A 20645-nucleotide genomic window follows, 5' to 3' on the forward strand; every position below is an offset into this window, starting at 1 on the left:
TGTTTACAAACTTATGACAATATAATGAGTGTTCTAACTCGCATTTTGCAGATGAGGCAACTAAGGCACAGAGAGGAAGCGTGACCTGCCCAAGGTCACACAGTGAGGCTGTGACCCAGGCCTACAGGACCCCCAGGACAGCGTCGCCGCTGTGTAGGCTGCCTCAACCCACAGCTGTGGACGGCAATCCCTAAGCCAGCAACACAGGTGTCTGCCCCGCCTCTCCCTGCAGCGCACTCTCTGTCCCCTTGTTCCTGCAGATACAGAGCGTTGCTCATGTGCTTTATCTAATCTAAAGTAGTCCCTAACAAAACGATGGAGAAATGTGCCCTGGGAAAACAGCCTATCGTCATGAACGTTTATGAATCAGTACACTGCCTTAACAATAACCAACCCAAAACTCCTGACCCTGACTCAGCAGTGAACTAGGTTTATTACAGGCAGCAGTTCTCTAATCTGAGCGTGCACCAGGATCACCGGGAGGGCTTGCTGAACACAAAGAGCTGGCCCCGCCCCCAGAGTTTCTGATCCAGCAGTTTCGGAGGTGGGGACCTGGAACTTCCATCTCTAACAAGTTCCCTGGGCGTGCTGATGCTGCTGGTCCTGGACCAACCTTTGGTAACCACTGACTTAGCGGGTCAGAAGGGAAGTCATCACAGCTGAGCCATAAACACTGTAAGCTGGTGATTCCCATAAAGTGATTCCGTCTCGAAGAGCAGTTATCTTGCTTAATGAGAATTTGCTACTAATGTGTGCCTTAAAAAAATAATTATTTGGGGTGGGGTGATGTTTGTGAGGATAATATCATTTGTGCTTTACATATGCTATCTTCTTAAAAGCAGGAGTAGGGACACTTTAAGAACACAGTTTTGTTTGTTTTGTTTTAACTTTTATCTCATTTCCCTCATAGGGAGTGTGAAAAGCTCCCTGCAATACGTTGTCCTGGGCTAATTCATAAAAACCTGTATTTTTTTTTTGATAACAGCTTTACTGAGATTTAAACCCCACGCCATCCAATCTGTCTTTTTAAAGCATACACTTTGCGGGTGAGAGCTGATAAGCCCCTGGGCGCGGCATCTCCACAGCTCCTTCCACTCATCATGATAGTGCATATTATTGCCCAGATGGAAACTCAACAACCCCAACTTCCGGGAAGCAGGCCCTTTCCTGGTCTGACTTAACTAGGGCCACTCTTTGGAAGACGTGTGGTGAAAACTGGCACACCTGGCATTCTGAACGGCCCTCCCACTGATATTGCTTGGTCAAGGAAGCATTTTATGTTAGGTTACCCCAGTGATGTCGCTGACCCTAACGAGGCATGGATGGGTCAAGCTCTCCCCCAGAAGGTAAAAATCACCCGAGGATGACTGGACACTTGCCAGGGGCTGGGAAATGATGCAAAACACATTTCCCAGAGTGGGTTGTCACTGGCTCAACAGTGCCAAAGGGATCAGTGAGAACTGCCTAAGCTGAAATTGTGGACAGCCACTGAATGCAGTGAGCTTCCTGGCGGAGGAGGCATTCAAGTGGCAGCTGGCCAGCCCCCAGGGGCAATGATGTGGGTGATCCGAGCTCACATCCCGTTTACTCACAGCCTGAGACTGCTGAGCAGGTCCATGCTAGAACCTGAGACAGGTGTGTGAGATGGGTCCCTCCAGGACTGGGTGTGGCTGCTGGACCTGGAGTCCATAAGTCACCTTAGACTGTGTGCAAAAGCATCTGGGCACATAAGGCCTGCCATTTTCATCAGACTCTCAGAAGGGTAAGTGACCTTCGATTGGATATGAACTTCTGGTCTTGTGGAAGAAGGAAGTGTCAACAGAAAAACATCCCAAGTATTCAAAAGGAAGCACTAGATAAATGGGAAACTGAAATGGGTGTGGTGGTGGCTAACTGAGCTCGAAAGGCCCTTCCAGTCCTGAAGCTTCTGAATCCCTCTGGACAGCTCTTCAGCGAGGCGTCCAGGCTGGTGTCCATGAGGCTTCTGGGGCCCATACCTGTCAGGATGGTGCGCCGTTTGCACTGCTCTTCCACCCCGCCCTGCCTCTTCCCGGTCTGCGTAAACGGCATCTCAAACATGAAGCGGCGGATGTTGTGGGATCTCTCAAACTCTGTTTTCCTTTCTTGCAACTCTTTTTCGTCAAAGAAGGGGATGACGTGAGTCACCTGGATGTAGGCATACTTGGAATCCAGATCCTTAGGGTTGACCTTTAATTGAAACAGCACAATGGAAGATTGGTACTCCGTGAAGGAACTGCTCAGTCCTTACCTACGTGGTATTTTCCAACATTTTATTAGTAAATATAATGGAGAAAAGAGTACAACAAACATCCACATATCCACCACTTGGATCAACAACTGCTAGCAGTTTGCTCTATTTGTCTCAAATATACATACACATACACCTGTGTACGCGCGCACACACACACATACAGACTTTTCTTTCCAGTGGAACCATTTCAAAGCAAGCAGAGCACATCAGGATACTACAGTCAGCTTCTCCTAAAACTGAGGGCGTTCGCTTCTACAACCACAATACGTTATCATGCCCACCCAAATTAACACTGATTCCCTAATACCATCCAATACCCAGTCTACATTACCATTTTCTCAAATGTCTCCAGAATGTTAGTTATAGATACCTGTGTTTGGATCAGAATCTAATCAACAATCACACTTTACATTTAGTTGTTATGTCCCTAGTCATGTTTAATTTAGAAGAATTCCCTATCATTCATTTTTCCCATAACATTGAATTAATTAATTATTTATTTTTATTTATTTATTTTTTTTTGAGACAGAGTTTCGCTCTTGTTGCCCAGGCTGGAGTGCAATGGCATGATCTCAGCTCACTGCAATGTCTGCCTCCTGTGTTCAAGTGATTCTCCTGCTTCAGCCTCCTGAGTAGGTGGGACTACAGGTGTGTGCCACCACGCCCGGCTAATTTTGTATTTTTAGTAGAGACAGGGTTTCTCCATGTTGGTCAGGCTGGTCTCGAACTCCCGACCTCAGGTGATCCGCCCGCCTTGGCCTCCCAAACTGCTGGTTTTCTTATTGAATGACCTCCAGTCTGGATTTCCCTGATTGTTTCTTAAACTGCATTTTTAGTATATTTGGCTTAGAGAGACAAATGTTTATTTTAGGAATAATGTTTGGAAGCTAGGCCTCCAAATTATCATTACTCTATAGACAGCTGAGATTAGATGCAAATAGCTACATATTAATTAATTTAATACAGGTACCGATTAATCTAGACTATTCTAATGATAAATTTAGTTTCTGTTCAACACATAAATGCTTTTAAAACCACATTGCTAGAATTGGTGGTACTCTCATTTCTGTGACATGATAGAGAATTAAACATAGGCATTTCCTATGCAGAAACAAAAGCTAATTCACTAGGAAGACAAATGAATTTTGCACATTTTAATGTGTTTAACCTTCTAGAGCAATAAAAAGGGACACAAAAGAAATGACTGCAGAGAACATGGAGCCATACTGGTGTAAGCAGGCAAACAAAAGAGAGCTGTTCTCAAAACAGAGATGACTGTGAAGAAGAATGAAAAACAGATGGAAAAGTGCCTGAAACTTTAGAAGAAAATACATAAAGTCATAGAAAGTTATTATTTGGGCCAGACTCGGTGGCTCACGCCTGTAATCCTAGCACTTTGGGAGGCTGACGCAGGCAGGTCACTTGAGGTCAGGAGTTGGAGAACAGCCTGGCCAACATGGTGAAACCCTGTCTCTCCAAAAATAAAAAAATTAGCCAGGTGTGGTGGCGCACTCCTGTAACCCCAGCTACTCGGGAGGCTGAGGCACGAGAATCTCTCGAACCTGGGAGGCAGAGATTGCAGTGAGCCAAGATCGCGCCACTGCACTCCAGCCTGGGTGACAGAGTGAGACTCCATCTCAAAAAATAAAAATAAAAAAAAGTTATTATTTGTATTTTAGAAAAAGCCATTTGGCCATTCATTCTAATTTTATCCAAACCTATTAAAACTTAACTTTCTTTTTTTTTTTTGAGACGGAGTCTCGCACTTTTGTCCAGGCTGGAGTGCAGTGGCGCGATCTCAGCTCACTGCAAGCTCCACCTCCCAGGTTCACGCCATTGTCCTGCCTCAGCCTCCTGAGTAGCTGGGACTACAGGTGCCCGCCGCCACGCCCGGCTAATCTTTTTGTATTTTTAGTAGAGACAGGGTTTCACCGTGTTAGCCAGGATGGTCTTGATCTCCTGATCTCGTGATCCACCCGCCTCGGCCTCCCAAAGTGCTGGAATTACAGGCGTGAGCCACCACGCCCAGCCCAAAACTTAACTTTCTTTAGCAGAAATAATTTAAAGCAGAAAGAATTTAAAGGCAGTGGGAGTGAAGCTGTCTTGCCCATGTTTCAGTGGTATTTCCCTACATTTCGCTTTCTGGGCTGGACATGTGAATCAGGACAGGAAGGGAGGACTGGTGATTGGTAGAACAGATGATCCAGTAACTCAGCTGCTGCCTCATATTTAAAGGGGAAGGAGAATGACTGAGAACCTGGAGAAAAGGCTGTCCCGTTAAAGCAACCACTTGATCCAGACAAAGGTTTCAGTTTCAGAGAAAGAGGCAAATCTATGAAGCAAGGGGGTCATAATAAGGTTGAGTTAGGGTTTCTGGTTAAAAATTGACCCATATGTGTTCATCCTTTTTCCTTTGTGCAACTCTTTAAAAGGACAGTTAGGAATTAACCTGCATGGATCCAGGGACGGGGACAGAAGACAGCAGCAGAGGAGACGTGTCAATGAATTTTTGGAGGACAGGCACATTGAGGCGTTCTACCCAACTCAGCAAAGCAGAGAAACCTAATCCATGTTCCAATGAGGTGGGTAACAGAAGTAAGTCAGTGCAGCCCCCAGAAGCCAGCGGAGGCTTACCCTTGAAGCAATTCGAGAGACTGAGTGAGATGGAGGGCACAAAATGGGGACAGTGGCCCGAAGTCTCCATCTGGAGTCGGAATTCCAGGTTCCCTTCCCTAGCTCCACCGCACAAGAGAGAAGAGGTCGTTCTCTGAAAAAACTGGGCTGGACAAACACTGAGTGGGTCTACTAGGCTCAGTGCAATGTAGGCAAGGTACCGAGTGGGCAAGGGCGGGTACTTCTGCATCTGGAATCCAGCAGTCAGATGTGTACTCCTCCCCTGGCGGTCCCCTCCCCAGATCCCTACCCAGCTGGGCAGGAGAACTGAGGATTCTTCTTGGGAGAAAATGATGGGTCCCAAAGAAACAGATTCCAGTACTGAGGACTCCAAAGGAGGGTTCAGGAAAGAAGTAAGACAGGAGGTCGGTAGGACTGGTTTTGCAAGGTATAGGTCACAAAGACCCCACTGATAAAATGAGATGTGGTAAAGAAGCCAGCCAAAACCCATCCAAATCAAGATGGCAATGAAAGCGACCTCTGGTTGTCCTCACTGCTCATTGTACACTAATTATAATGCATTACCATACTACAAGACACTCCCACTGGCGCCATGACAGTTTACAAACACCAAGCCAACACCTGGAAGTTCCTCTATATGCTCTGAAAGGGGGAGAACCCTCAGTTCTGGGAATTCCCTGCCTCTTTCCTAGAAAACTCATGAATAATCCACCCCATGTTTAGCATCTAATCAAGAAATAATCATAAGTTTACTCGGTCAAGCAGCCCATGCCACTGTTCTGCCTGTGGAGTAGTCATTCTTTTATTCCTTTACTTTCTTAATAAACTTCTTTTACTTTACTCTGTCAGCTTGCTCTTGAATTCCTTCTGTGCAAAGCCAAGAACCCCCAGGGCCTTCCAGGCTGAACCCCAATTTTGGAGTTCACCCTGTAACTAAAGGAACTAAGGATCTCTCTAAAATGGTGTCTTTAGGAAGAGGCAGGGCTCATCACTGGTGAGAGCGGAGGAGGAGGTGCATTTCTAACACAAAGAACGGGGGCACTATCTTTGCTTGAGGGAGACCAGACCTCCTGGAGATGTCCTGAGGAGGGTGGGACACACAAAGGTACAGGACAAAGGTGCAGGTTCCAAAAGGGTCTTCGTGAGAACAGAATGCCAAAGGACAGCCTCTCTAAGCAGAAAGTGATTACTGTTCCCACAGTCATGCTGCTGGTGAGTTCATTCCTTGGCCTGTCCATGTATCCATTTGCCCATCCACCCATCTGTTCACCTGTTCTTACATCCAGCCATCAGTGACAGAGTGGCAAGTCATGTGCTATATGCAGGGAGAGGTGCAGTGAGTAACAGAGCCGTGGGCCTCATTCTGTCAGAGTTTCTAAATAGCTGGACTAAAAATGGCGTATTCCATCAGATGTTAATTATTTTGTAAAATTAGATGTTTTAAAAATTAGGCGATAAAGATTTTTTAATGTCAAGCATGTAATGGAAAGCACTAAAGGTATTAGGAAGAAAATACACCTGCCACTCGCGGGCAACCATCCTTAATATTTTTCTTGAGTTTTTTCCTATATACATTTAAATATATATAATATGTAATCAATCACAGCATTACATTGCTATGAAACTTATCCAAACATGGTCGTACCTTGCCAGAATCCTGTATCATTTTGACATTTTCAGAACCAAATTTATCCGAGTACAGTTTAAGGAGTCTCTGAGAAATTTCCGACAGCGGTGTGAGTTTGGGTTCCTTGTAAATATACTCCTTTCCATCTTCATCTTCAAAGAATCCCTGTGACATAAAGCACAATTAGAGCTATCCCTGAATGTAAGCCCAAGGTTTACCACCTAGGAAGGGTTCTTTTGTTACAAGGGGGAAAAAAAAGGAATGAGTCTAAAGATCCTACTTAAACGGGTTTTCTGAATGAGAAAGGAAATGGTAATAACATGAAGTCTAGGTGCAAAGATAAAGGAAAAACACAAAGTTGCAAACTTATTCAAGAATGCGGTCATTAAGTGTTGAGTGAAATGAGAGATTTTGGATACAAGACTGTGCTGTTCCAGGGAAGTCTAATGGGTGTCAAGCCTGTTTCACTTTCCCAAGAAGCAGAACTCACTAGAAAATGATACGCAGCCCGCAACAGGCAGGCTCGGAAGTGGACATGCCTCCCTTCTCCTGACGGCTCCCATGCACACAGGATTTTATGGCATGACCTGAAGCGTTTCGGGCTCTGGAGTAGGTTTAGTAAAAGTTATGTAAAGCTTGTATAAATTGTATTTTGCTTTACCGATGAGAAAAAAATATTGAAGACCTGTAGCTCAATATCAGAAAATATTTTCATCTCACCAGTCATCATCTGTTTTAGCACCAATCATGTTTGACTACAAGGCTTAGAATTGCATGGGAAGTGAAAAAGGTTGAAAATTAAAAAGTCCAACTGGGGTTAATGTTTAAAAGAAAATTTTTAAAAGTTTCTCATCTAAATTAAGAGAGAGAAAATGGTGCACAAAACAGTAAAAAAAAAAAAAAAAAAAAATGCAGGCTAGCATGAAACAAAAAACATCCACATCAAACTAGGAGTTTAGATGCAGTAATTTCGCTATATTACTTGCTTTTTAGGCATTTACTGTAATTACCTCCACATCTGTTTCACTGTCTGTAAACTGGTATTGCTATAAAGTTATAAAAGACAATAACAGAATAAATTGAAGGTTATATAATGCTCATAGAAAACCACACGCCCTAAATACATGTATTATAATTTATACCATTTAATAATGTTAGAGACTTGAAGGTTAAGATTTAAGTTAAATTTAGATAAATCCTTTTCTATAGGGTTTCTGAAATACTGTAATTGTAAATATACTTGTGGAGATATGATATTACAAAAGATAAAGATGCACAGGCACAAAGGACACCAGAAAGTCTTAATTTTGGTTTAAAACATGCAATATAGATGTATACGAAAACAGGTGATTTATTTCTGTAAATGGAATAAAATGTTAATTTTTTTGGAGTTTGTAATGACTAGACAGATATACATACAGACTTGGAAAGGAAACTTGCAAACCACACTGAAGTACCAAAGATGTTGCTAAGAATGTCTTATGGAGGAAGAACTTACCGCTGCCTTAAGAAAGTAATAAAGAAAAGACAGGAAGAAAGAAAAAAAGCAGAAAGTTTACTACTGAGGAAGGTAAGAATCATACTAAATATGACAAATTCATCAAATTAGCATTTGCAGAAAACAGAGAATTTATAAGATATAACTTTATTATAGTTTTTTTTTTTTTTTTTTTTTTTTTTTTTTTTTTTCCTTAAAGGACTTAGGACACTGCAGAACGGACAGGAGGCTCACCTGCCCGAAGAAGGCTACCCGGAAGTAGGTCCCCAGCAGCCTGCGGCCTGAGTGCATGACCTCGGTCACTTTGCTGTAGGCCCGGTGCAGCGTGTCATACAGATGGGCCAGCCTCTGGAAAGCAGAACAAAGCCCATTTCTTCCCATGTGCAAACAGGAGAATCGATTTTAAAATAACAAATGTGATAATGGAGGTGAAAGTCCTCGAACTTGAATAAAAATACACTCACGCACATCCTGGCTGCGCTGCTTGTAGTGATCATTAATGAATGGTAACGCTTCCTACCCAAAGGCCAGCCCACATGTGAGGACCCATCACATTTCCACATTATAGTAAGCAAGCCCTGTTTTCAAGTTAAGGTGCGATGTCAGAGATGGTTCCCCAACGTGATTCTTGGCCTTTGCTTTTCCTGCTCCATTTGATATGCCTAGAGAAACTGGATGAACTCCCAAGGCCAGCATGGGCGGAAGGGACACCATCTTTCCACGCAGGTGGAGTAAGGAAGAGTTCTGAGAAAGGGGACGCCTGGTGATCACAAAACTCTGTTCATGGCAGCCTTTCAAAAGTGGAGTGCCAGGTGGTTACCCTGTACTTTGAGATGTGGGGGTCTCCACAGAGGCGGGGCCCAGGTCTGGGTGATACCCGATGACTATTTGGCGATGATGACTGGCCACCACCTTCAGCGTCACGTGGAGGGTCAGAGACTCCCCCGCTCATCACCGGCCTGTGACCTGCTTCCTCTCTTGCATATGTGCAGGTCTGGCTATATGTCACAGCGTCATGCTTTCAAATAGGAAAAAAACAAAAAGGCACTCCCATACCTCAAAATCCCTCCGCTTCTCATAAATGGGGATGATGAGTTTGTAGATGTCGGCGATGAGCTCATAGCGCTCGGCTTTCCAGAGTCCATCTGCGCACTGCTCAAGGAGCTCCATCAGCACGTCCTGATCAAAGAGGAGGGCCAGCAGCAAGAGAAGAGCGTTAGGGGGACTGCGACATGGCACCCCTTGCAGAATGCTAAATGCTAAGACTGCGAGGAGGAACTTTTCACAACAGACACTTACAACATTCTTTTTTAGGGAGGCGTTTCTTCATCACCGCAGTTTTTTTTAGGGAGGCATTTTTTCAATCATGGTCACAAGCAAAAACGAAAAAGGATCACCCTGCACAACTGCGTAATACATGGAAAAACTGACACTGATACCATCACAGGGGCTCTCAATTTTTGTTCCTAGTCTTAATAAATACCATCTAGCAATTTTCCTTTTCTGAGGAACAATGACAATGCTACGACATGGAGCGTTGCTAAGCATGACTTTAACACAAATTAGAGTGATTTAGTGATGGAGTGTGGTGGGCACCGTGCCTGCTTCACCTTGGAAATTTCTACCAATTGAAGTTTAGGTAGTTACTCTGCTTCCACTAAAGCACTTGAACTTTGGAGGAAGTTAACACTATCCATGGCTCAAGAACTGTGGCCTGATGCACACATATGTTTATTGCAGCACTATTCACAATAGCAAAGACTTGGAATAAACCCAAATGTCCATCAGTGACAGACTGGATTAAGAAAATGTGGCACATATACACCATGGAATACTACGCAGCCATAAAAAAGGATGAGTTAGTGTCCTTTGTAGGGACATGGATGCAGCTGGAAACCATCATTCTCAGCAAACTATCGCAAGAACAGAAAACCAAATACTGCATGTTCTCACTCATAGGTGGGAATTGAACAACGAGATCACTTGGACATGGGAAGGGGAACATCACACACCGGGGCCTATTGTGGGGAGAGGGGAGTGGGGAGGGATGGCATTGGGAGTTATACCTGATGTAAATGACAAGTTGATGGGTGCTGACAAGTTGATGGGTGCAGCACACCAACATGGCACATGTATACATATGTAACAAACCTGCATGTTGTGCACATGTACCCTAGAACTTAAAGCATAATAAAAAAAAAAAAAAATTGTGGCCTGGACTTACACTAATCAGCACAAATCTATTTCCTGGCCACAGGCATTGCTTCATCATGGGTGGATATGTGACCTAAGCAGGCCAATCAGGGTGAATTTTAAGACCCCAGCTTGGAATTTGAAGAAATGCTCCTACCAGACTGTAGCTTGGCTAAGCTGGCATTCCTCTCATGGCCATGGAAGGGGGCCCGTCTGCCTTATTAGCAGAGTGAAGGGCCTCCCTTCTGCTGCCCAGCAAAGTGATCGTGTCATGAATAAAAAGGTTTGGACTGATTGATGTTAATCTCTCCGTGGCATTTCCTAGTGGGATCCAATACTTGACCTCTAATGTTTAAGCCCATTTTAGAGGGGTTTCATTAATGATGCTGAATTAATTTTAATTTGTTGATTTGTTATATATAGCTTTGGTAAAGTGTCTATTCAAATCTTTTGCTCATTTTTCTACTGGATTGCTTATTTTATTATTGAATTTTGAGAGTTCTTTATATACTGTGGATAAAAGTCCTTTACCAGATATGTGATTTGTAACTATTTCTCCCAATCTGTGGTTTGTCTCTAGGTTTTTTTTTTTTTTAAATTTAAAATTTATTTTAGCTTTTTTTGAGACTGGGTCTTGCTCTGTTGCCTAGGCTGGGGTACAGCAGCATGATCTTGGCTCACTGTAACCTCTGCCTCCCCAGTAGCTGAGATTACAGGTGTGCACCACCACGCCCAACTAATTTTTTGTATTTTTAGTAGAGATGGGGTTTTGCCATGCTGGCAAGGCTGTTCTTGAACTCCTGCCCTCATGTGATTAGCCTCGGCCTCCAAAAGTGCTGGGATTACAGGCGTGTGCCATAGTGCCCAGCCTATGTCTAGGTCTTCTTAACAGTGTCCGTTAAAGAGCCAAGGTTTTTAATTTTACAAAGTTTGATGTATCGAGTTTTTACTTTCTGGATTGTGCTTTATATGTTATAGCTAAATATTTATCTAACCCAGGTTCACAAAGATTTTCTCTTATGTTTTCTTCCAGAAGTCTTATAGTTTTACATTTTACATTTTAGACTATGATCCATTTGGGGTTATTTTCTAATGAAGTGTCAAGGTTCTTTTGTGCATATGTATATCCAATTGTTTCAATACCATCTGATGAGAGACTATGCCTTCTCTTGGATTGCCTTTGAACCTCTGTCAAAAATCAACTGATAACAAGTGTGTGGGTCCATTTCTGGACTGTTTTGTTCTATTGATATATGTCTCCATCCTTGTGCCAAACCACAGGATATTTTTTATGCTACTGTAAATAGCACTGTTTTAAAATTTTCTTGATCATTTTAAAGGAAAGTGCTTTTTGGAATAAGATTAAATATCATCCAGCTTATTTGTTTCTCAAAATTATATTAAATAATCATGAACTATATAGTAAAACCATAGTATAAGAACGAAGAAGGTTAATTTTTGTATATGAATCTTATATCCTGTGATCTTGCTAAATTGACTTAACAGTTTTAGTAGCTTATTTTCCAAGTTCTTTGGGATCTTCTCCTTATAACTATGTCTTATGTGAATATGAAAAGATTTATTTCTTTTTCTTGCCTTACTACACTGGCTAGAACCTCCAGCATGATATTGAATAGTCAGTAAAGCAGGTATTATGGTCTTGTTCCCAATTTTAGGGCAAAGCCGTCAGTCTTTCACAATTAAATATGATGCTAGCTACAGGTTTTTTGTAGACAGTCTTTTTGTTTTCAGGCTAAGGAAGTTCCTTCTATTCCTAGTTATCTTTTTTTAATTATGAATAGATGTTGAAGGTTGTCAAATACTCTTTATGCATCTACTGACAAAATCATATGGTTTTTCCTATTTATTCTGTTGATATGATTAATTAATTTGATTGGCTTTTCAATGCAGAGCCAACTATGCACTCCCAGAATAAACCCTACGTGGTCATGATGCATTTATGTACTGCTAGATTCAATTTACATATATATATATATATATATTTTTTTTTTTTTTTTTTGAGACAGAGTTCCACTCTTGTTGCCTAGGCTGGAGTGCAACGGTGCAATCTCGGCTCACTGCAACCTCTGCCTCCCCGGTTCAAGCGATTCTCCTGCCTCAGCCTCCCAAGTAGCTGGGATTACAGGCATGCACCACCATGCCTGGCTACTTTTTTGTATTTTTAGTAGAGAGAGCGTTTCTCCATGTTGGTCAGGCTGGTCTTGAATTCCTGACCTCAGGTGATCCACCCACCTCAGCTTCTCAAAGTGCTGAGATTACAGGCGTGAGCCACCACGCCCAGCCTTCAATTTACTAATATTTTATTAAGGGTCTTATGGATGCTTTTGAAAATATGTATATCCTTCAGAATATTGTAAATGAAGGGCAAGGCCTGTGTTTTTCATTACCAGCCCTAATGCTTCACTACAGGACTAATGCCTACAAAGTTTACAGATTCAAGGTAAATACACATTTTTAAAGCAGTTGTGAATCAATTTACCAGGAAACGCTATCTAAGCAAGACCATTTACCTCCCATGTCATATTTATAGCACACGAGTCATAAAAGTGTCATTTGTGTGACCAAACTCTGTACCGGTACTTATTAAAAGGTCCATCAGTTTTCTCCTGCTTTTATTGCAGGTCTCATAAATCCAGATACATGTAGTAACCACCATAGCAGCAAAAGACACGAATAAATCAGAAACGGTTTTCACACCAACTCTTTTCCTTTGTATCTGTATTATAAAGATGTACGCTTTTTTTTTTTTTTGAGACAAAAGTCTCATTCTGTTGCCCAGACTGGAGTGCAGTGGTGTAATCTTGGCTCACTGCAACCTCCGCCTCCTGGATTCAAGTGATTCTCCTGCCTCAGCCTCCCAAGTAGCTGGGATTACAGGCGTGTGCCACCACACCCAGCTAATTTTTATATTTTTAGTACAGATGAGGTTTCATCATGTTGGCCAGGCTGGTCTCGAACTGCTAACCTCAAGTGATCCACCCACCTTGGCCTCCCAAAATGCTGGGACTACAGGCGTGAGCCACTACGCCTGGTCAGATGTATGCCATTCTTAGTTTTGTCTCAAATCTTTTCCAATGGAAAATCTATCCGTACTAACCATAACAAATTTTTATGATTCTTTTCATGCTTCTCTGATTATAAAAAGCTAGATAAAAGCATAAAAATTATCAATAAACATTATAAATATATGTATTTCTTCATATTTGTAAAACCAGGGAATGTATTACAGGTCTAACCTAAATTGATGTTTGTGAAGATCACATAAAACTTTACCAATCAAAATGGTCTGAAAACTGCAAATTCTGCATGTTAATTCACAGGCTAATAAGCCTGTTCTATTACAATCATCACTTTCTTTCTTTTCTTTTTTGAGAAGGTCTTGCTCTATTGCCCAGGCTGGAGTCCAGTGGCATGATGATCATGGTTCACTGCAGCCTTGACCTCCTAGGCTCAAGTGATCCTCCGGCCTCAGCCTCCTGGGTAGCTGGGACTACAGGTGCATGCCACCATGCCCAGCTAAGTTTGTTTTAAACTTTTTTTTTGTAGAGACAGGGTCTCCCTATGTTTCCCAGGCTGGTTTCAAACTCCTGGGCTCAAGCAATCCTCCAGTCTCTGCCTCCCAAAGTGTTGGGAGTACAGGTGTGAGCCACTGTGCCCGGCCACTATCATCACTTTCTACTTTGTATTAAGTTTTTTGAAAAACCTTAGGCCAGGCACAGTGGCTCACGCCTATAATCCCAGCACTTTGGGAAGGCAAGGTGGGCGGATTGCTTGAGCTCAGGAGTTCAAGACAAGCCTCGGCAACATAGTGAAACCCCATCTCTATAAAAAATACAAAAAAAATTAGCTGGGTGTGGTAGTGCATGCCTGTAGTCCCAGGTACTTGGGAGGCTGAGGTGGGAGAATGACTTCAGCCCAGGAGGAGGAGGTTGCAGTGAACTGAGATCGCACCACTGCAGTCCAGCCTGGGTGACAGTCAGATCCTGTCTCAAAATAAAATAAAATAAAATAAAATAACTTTAATTTTTACTAGGCTATATAATCTATGTAATCCCACAGTGTCTCATACACATTGGGTAGTCAGTATCCATTGGATGAGTGAGTCAATGTGTACTTTTCTTAGTAATATTAATGATATTTACTAGATAATAATAGCTATCCTTGTCTGTAAGGAAATATGCTAAGATTCCCTTTACCAAAGCCTTGCATTTCTGGCATATCTTAGGTCAAAGACACTGCCAGTGTGTATTTATTATCTTAACTCTCGGCGGTGTTGTGGGACTGCAGTAGAGATGGAAGAATTCCAAGAGGACCTAATTTCCCATGGGGAAGACATATTGTATAACAAGGCATCCTTCTGATAACGAAACCATCAAGGGCATGGAACTTTTCCCATTTTAAAACTATCCTTAGGTTTACTTACAGACTAATCATTTGGTCCCTTTGGTTCTCATCATTGGGCCTTTTCAAAGAGAAATGTAAAGTTATTTTGTTTGTTTGTTTTTGTTTTTTGGTTTTTGAGATGGAGTCTCACTCTGTTGCCCAGGCTGGAGTACAGTGGCACGATCTCGGCTCACTGCAAGCTCCGCCTCCTGGGTTCATGCCATTCTCCTGTCTCAGCCTCCTGAGTAGCTGGGACTACAGGCGCCCACCACCATGCCCAGCTAATCTTTTTTGTATTTTTAGTAGAGACAGGGTTTCACCATGTTAGCCAGGATGGTCTTGATCTCCTGACCTCGTGATCCGCCTGCCTTTAACTCCCAAAGTGCTGGGATTACAGGCATAAGCCAGCCGAGAAATGTAAAGTTTTTGTGGAAAACTATAACCATGTAACTTACTAGTTACTATAACTAGTAAGCCATGGTCCTCACACTAGATGTAAATCTACAATGACACCCTGTCCATTGTGAATCAGATCGGAGATGTAAAGAGTCTTAACTCCTCGCCATACCAGTTATAGCATAATAAGAATCTGAATCAATTTTAATGCAATCTCATTAAAAATGAAAACGTATTCTCAAAGAGTTACCAAAGTTATGACTATGCACCCTTACCACCACATCATTGAGTCATCCATCTAGTGTATCATTTGTTCAAATATTTTACCAAGCATCTACTACATGCAAGGCACACTGCTTGACACTGGGGTTGTAACACAAATCTATATAAATATGATTAAGTTTCTATAATTTATAAAAATTGCTCAACAGATTTTTTTCCAAATGTGAAGGGCAGGTTTTGGATGGTCTGTTAGGCTATGTGTCATGAATGAAATTTGCTTCCTGAAAGACACACACGGTCATCCTCAGAGCAGCCAGAACTGACATACTAGAGGCTCAAGACCACCAACCAGAAGAGACGTGATATACATGGCAAGACACGGAGGACAGAGGAAAACCCAATGAATTCAAATACATGCCCAAACTGCAAGTCGCAGGGGCAGGCACTCTGACTTGAGAGCAGTGGGTACTGATTCATTTAATGAGCAGTCAGTGAGTCCCTGGGTGGTAGTGAGGAGGTCAGCTGAAGAAAGATCAGTCAGTTGAAGAAACACTCCCTGTCTCTTAGACCCTGGAGTCTCATGTGGGAGCTAGGTCCAGGAAGAGATGGTAAAAGATGGCGGTGAGTGTACTGATAATGAAATGTGCAGGGAGGCAGGAAGGAGCAGCATCTGTCCAGCTGGGACAGGGGAGGGAAGGCGAGGCATGGAAAGCTGAGGAGAGTGATGACCGGCTCGGTCTGAAAAGAGCATCGGGATAGTCAGGTGAAAGTGAAAGGCAGGAGTGGGAATAAGAAGGAAAAGAGAGGAGACAGCTCAGGTTGCAGGAAAACAGCCCAAGCAAAGGCAAGAGGGTGAAGGCAGCACAGCACGGGAGGATTTACATGAAGTTTGAGGGCCTGGAATCTAAAATCTCAGAGTGGTAAGAAATGAGGCTGTGGAGGTGGGAAGGGGTATGTTCACTGAACTGGCACACTTGGAGCTTTCTCAGTCAAACATAAACAATCAAATGTAGATAATTTTATGAGACATAAAAACATATGTAGACATACATCAACTATCGTAACAGACAATAAGGTATTATATAAGGAAGATCTTATTATTTGGTTTTAAAATGATGGTTTGTGTATCCAAGCAAGATATCTGTATACAGCAGCCTTTCAGGTATATTTTAAGTAGCCCTAGATTTAGTCAGTTATTAAATATATGTCAAACAATTTATGGGTGGTTTCCTGAGTCAAATGTTTTTAACTGATAGACTAAGATTTGGGTTTTTTCTTTTTTGTTTTTGAGACAGGTCTTACATGTGAGACCCTTCACCTTCTGCCATGATTGTAAGTTTCCTGAGGCCTCCTAGCCATGCTTCCTGTTAAGCCTGCAGAACTGTGAGTCAATTAAACCTCTTTTCTTTATAAATTACCCATTCTCAGGTAGTTCTTTATAGCAGTGTGAGAACAGACTAATACACCCAGCTGATTTTTTTTTTTTTTTTGGTTGGGATAGGGTCTCACTACATTTCCGAGGCTGGTCTTGAACTCCTGGGTTCACGTGATCCTCCAGCCCCTGCCTTCCAACTGCTGGGGTAACAGGTGTGAGCCACCACATCTAGCCTAAACTATGATTTGAATACATGCTATTTTTACTCTTGTGTAGTCAAGTTATAAACAAGTGAATAGTTTAATAACAATGAAACCTGAATTTAAGTGGCATATAAGTATTGATATATATGTATGTACCATATGATACAGATAATTGAGTTCATTATGGGAGAATCTGTTATATTTGGTAAAAAAAAAAAAAAAAAAAAAAAAAAAAAAGATGGCTTCAACAAGGGAGAGTCCCCAGAATGGCTGGGAAATAGGGAAGTTTGATAAAGTGAATAGAGCTTAGTAAGTCATTATGAAATAAGTCTCACAATTTGATGGTTATCAAGAATTAGGAAATAACAAATCATTAAGTTTTATACTCTACTGAACATTATTTTTTCTTCTTTTCTGACTCAGAGGCAGTTCAAATTCTATAGTTGATCGGTCCAAATATCACTTATTATTGTAAATAAATGGTATTATATATTATAAAAGGCAGAGTTAGCACAGATTTTACCCAATAACAAACTAAAAATAGCTTTTATATTAAAAAATAAGTCAATCTCTCATAAAAGTAGAGTGTGGATTACTGAACATTAAATCCTAATTTAGTAAGCTTAATTATTCTAGTTAATGTCAACTCTATACCTAATCCTTTACAGCTTCTGCATCAAGTAACAATTCTTTGAATAGAAATAACTGGTAATCACCGGCAGTTAAGTTTGAGAGACCATACATCAATACAAAATTATAAGTCACAAAGACCAAGACACAATAACGAAACATTGGAATATATATGAATAACATTATCAGCAGAAATTCCAGTTATTAATGTACTTTAAATTCTCAGCAATCATTGCACCTGAAAACCAGAACAAACCCAGACAATGGTCAGATAGTGGTAACCTTACAGGGCAGTCATATGGAGTGCCTGATGGTTTTACTGCTTTGCTTACAATTTAAATTCCAAGATTTTTTTTTCCCATATTGTTGACATATACAAAGAACTGTTCAGTAATAATTGGTTGGGGAAATATTTTATAATATATTTATATTTTTAATATTATAAAACATGTTATAATAAAAGGAACTCAGCACAACAAGTTCATAAGCCATCAAGGACGCTTTTAAAAATGTAATTAGCCAGGCCCATTTTAGTGTGCCTCAGTGATGCAGTTGAAGGCACTGAGCATCTGTCTCTGGAAACAGCACATTAACACTGTGTGTGTGTGTGTGTGTGTGTGTGTGTGTGTGTACGCACATGTGCATGAAAATGCCTGCATGAGCCTATGTCTGTGCAGGGTTTAAACATTTTTTCACTGAGATACCATTTGCTCTATTTTAGGATGAATTTAACTAATCTTACCTATGAAGCTAGATGCCGTCAGTATTACCTACCATTTGGGAATAACTGCAAATGTGTGACCTGGCTTAGGCAACGGTGTGCTATCACAGCATAATGCGCATTTCTACTATATCATCATCTCTCAAGGTACAGTTGAGGACCACTTACATCAGAGTAATCACCTTGGATGCTTATTAAAACACAGATTCCTGGGCCCCACACCCACCCAACTAAATCTGGGTTTGGGGGATAAGGATGGGAATCTGTATTTGTAGTAGGGATCCAAGTAATTCCTAAGCACCCGAAAGCTTGAGGATTCTTGCACTGGGTGAAACTCTTTGAGGCAGGGACTTTCACTTACACATCCCTGAGCTAGCACATGGCACACGGCCAGTCTATGGAATTCATCAACATGTGTCAATCTAGAAATTTTCAAGTCATTAAGAATTCAGACAACTTCCAGTTCAGACTGAAGGGACTGTGGTTGAGGTGTTTCTCCTCAGAGGGCGGGAAGCTGCAGCAGGAGTGTAGGGTGCTATGGCAGGGACCACAGCTTGCTCACTTTCCGACCTCCGGCCCCCAGCTCAGTGCCAAGGAAGCCCAGTCCACATTTGCAAAATGAAGCAGGGCAGTGTGATGTGCTGGCATCCAGCAAAGGCAGAACAGCTACCCAAGCTCCACTGGCCAAGTTCCCTACTCACTGCTACTACTGTTGTGGAGAATCGTTGTAACAGTGAGGACGTGCCATGTGACTTTCACGGCTCCAGGAGCACTGTCAGTCAAGGGTAAAGTGGAGATGAGCTGGCTCTAAAGGTTTTACTGCCACGCTTGGATGAGATGTAAACAGGCATCCCTGAATGTGTTCTGTTGATGTCTCTATCTCCTAGGATAGTCTAAGGATGTAAACACTAAGTTTCTTACTGGCAACTATTCCTGAATAGAAACAATTTTGACTAATAGAAGCCAGAGACTGGCCTAGTGAAGTTCACATAACGTTTGTTACATTCAGCAGCAATTCTGCAATGGCGAGACCTGTAGTTCTGTAAAAAAACAGTTTTGTGTGCTAGGTAGAGTCAGTTCTCATCATCCGAGGTAGTTATGTTCTGTAACATCACTGTGAATTAGCAAACACTTGCCTGCCTCCCAAAGAAAATGCAAGGTTCAGTTCCTGGGAGCCTCTGGTTACAATATTTTCATTAACCAATCAATACCTACACTTGTTTTATGTGTTTTGTTTAAAGACACCTAACTAAATACATATTGTTGATTCATTAACATTAAATATATAGCCAACAGCACTAGAACTCACACCTGAACAAAGCTTATGTAACTCACACTTGGCAGTGTTCTTGCACTTAGGAACTCCAGACAGCACTTAAGCGCTTCCCTGGGGCCATTTTAAACAGCGAACCACCAACAAAATCCACACAAATGTGAAAAACATGGCACTAAGTAGACCACCAAAGGAGGCTTGTTCGTGGTGTTATAGGAAAGTGGTCGTGATCCAGGTCCCAAGAGAGGGTTCTTGGATCTCGTGTAAGAAAGAATTCAGGGCAAGTCCACAGTGCAAAGTAAAAGCAAGTTTATTAAGGAAGTAAAGTGGTGAAAGTGCAGCTACTCCATAGAGTCGGGTGTTCCTGAAAGTCAGAGGAGGAACACATCCACCCTAGGTACATTACTCATATACATGGGGAGATGTGCTCTGCTATGAGGATTTGTGATAAAGGAATAATTTTCTTAATTAATGTGTTTTGCAAAAATCAATATTATCTTTAAAGAAAAATCAGGAATGCCTTTCTTCTCCAGATATTGGGATATCTGGACACTCCCCAGCCTGGGTCTGTCTAGTAAACATTATTAATTTGACCCCTTAACCGTAAACATCTAGAGGCTCAGAATGCCTGACTTTCTGGGAAGGCAGCCCAGCAAGTCTCAGTCTCATTTTCCCAGCCCTCACTCAAGATGGCGTCAGTCTGGTTTGAACGCCTCTGACCATGGGATGAGAGCTGTGACAAGAAGCAGAGCGTTGCCTGGTTCGGCCTCAGCTAGAAACACAGTGGAGTGGTAAAATCTTTTGATGTTCTGTACATATCCCTGAACGACCACAAAAGTACCATGGAGTATTGATTTGGGGGCTACAAAGAAATTTCAGCAGATAGGTGGATAATGAGGATCCACCTATCTGTACCTCCTACTTTTCCCTCTGGAGCTCCTCTGGGCCCTGTTCTCCCGGGCTCTGCTCTGGGAAGCAGACACAGCAGGACTTCTGCATGGTGACTTCCTGTCCGGTTGCTGTTGAGTTTGGCCAACGGCAGGCCCCAGCAGGATGCTGGGGGGGCAGGAGGAGAGTGAGGTGGGCAGTTACTCCTTCCCTCCCTGTGTGGGTGCCCTGAGGAGTCCTTTACTAAAAAGCTCACAGGTCCTGCTAGGTGGTCCTTCTATGTAATTTTTCCCTTTCTCCCCCTTTATT

At 42.2% G+C, this 20645-nt stretch overlaps 1 protein-coding gene across 25 annotated transcripts in view; it reads right to left on the reverse strand.

The window, feature by feature from the left end:
* DOCK9 (dedicator of cytokinesis 9) overlaps nt 1–20645 on the reverse strand; it is a 299986-nt gene that overhangs the window by 9482 nt on the left and 269859 nt on the right. For 20 of the 25 annotated variants that reach the window (XR_013407697.1, XM_077973900.1, XM_028837250.2 and 17 more), the window contains 4 exons: nt 9088–9210; nt 8266–8379; nt 6552–6698; nt 1998–2208 (listed from right to left, as the gene is read on the reverse strand). Coding sequence is in view for 24 of the 25 variants with exons in the window: in XM_077973900.1 (XP_077830026.1) it covers nt 1998–2208; nt 6552–6698; nt 8266–8379; nt 9088–9210 (595 nt within the window). In the remaining variant the exon portion in view is untranslated. Of the gene's footprint in view, nt 1–1997; nt 2209–6551; nt 6699–7543; nt 7580–8265; nt 8380–9087; nt 9211–20645 lie in introns of all 25 variants that reach the window. The other 5 variants (XM_077973889.1, XM_028837245.2, XM_028837249.2 and 2 more) reach the window with 1 other exon arrangement.

The sequence above is a fragment of the Macaca mulatta genome, chromosome 17 (genome assembly GCF_049350105.2).
Source record: "Macaca mulatta isolate MMU2019108-1 chromosome 17, T2T-MMU8v2.0, whole genome shotgun sequence".
Taxonomy (NCBI): domain Eukaryota; kingdom Metazoa; phylum Chordata; class Mammalia; order Primates; family Cercopithecidae; genus Macaca; species Macaca mulatta.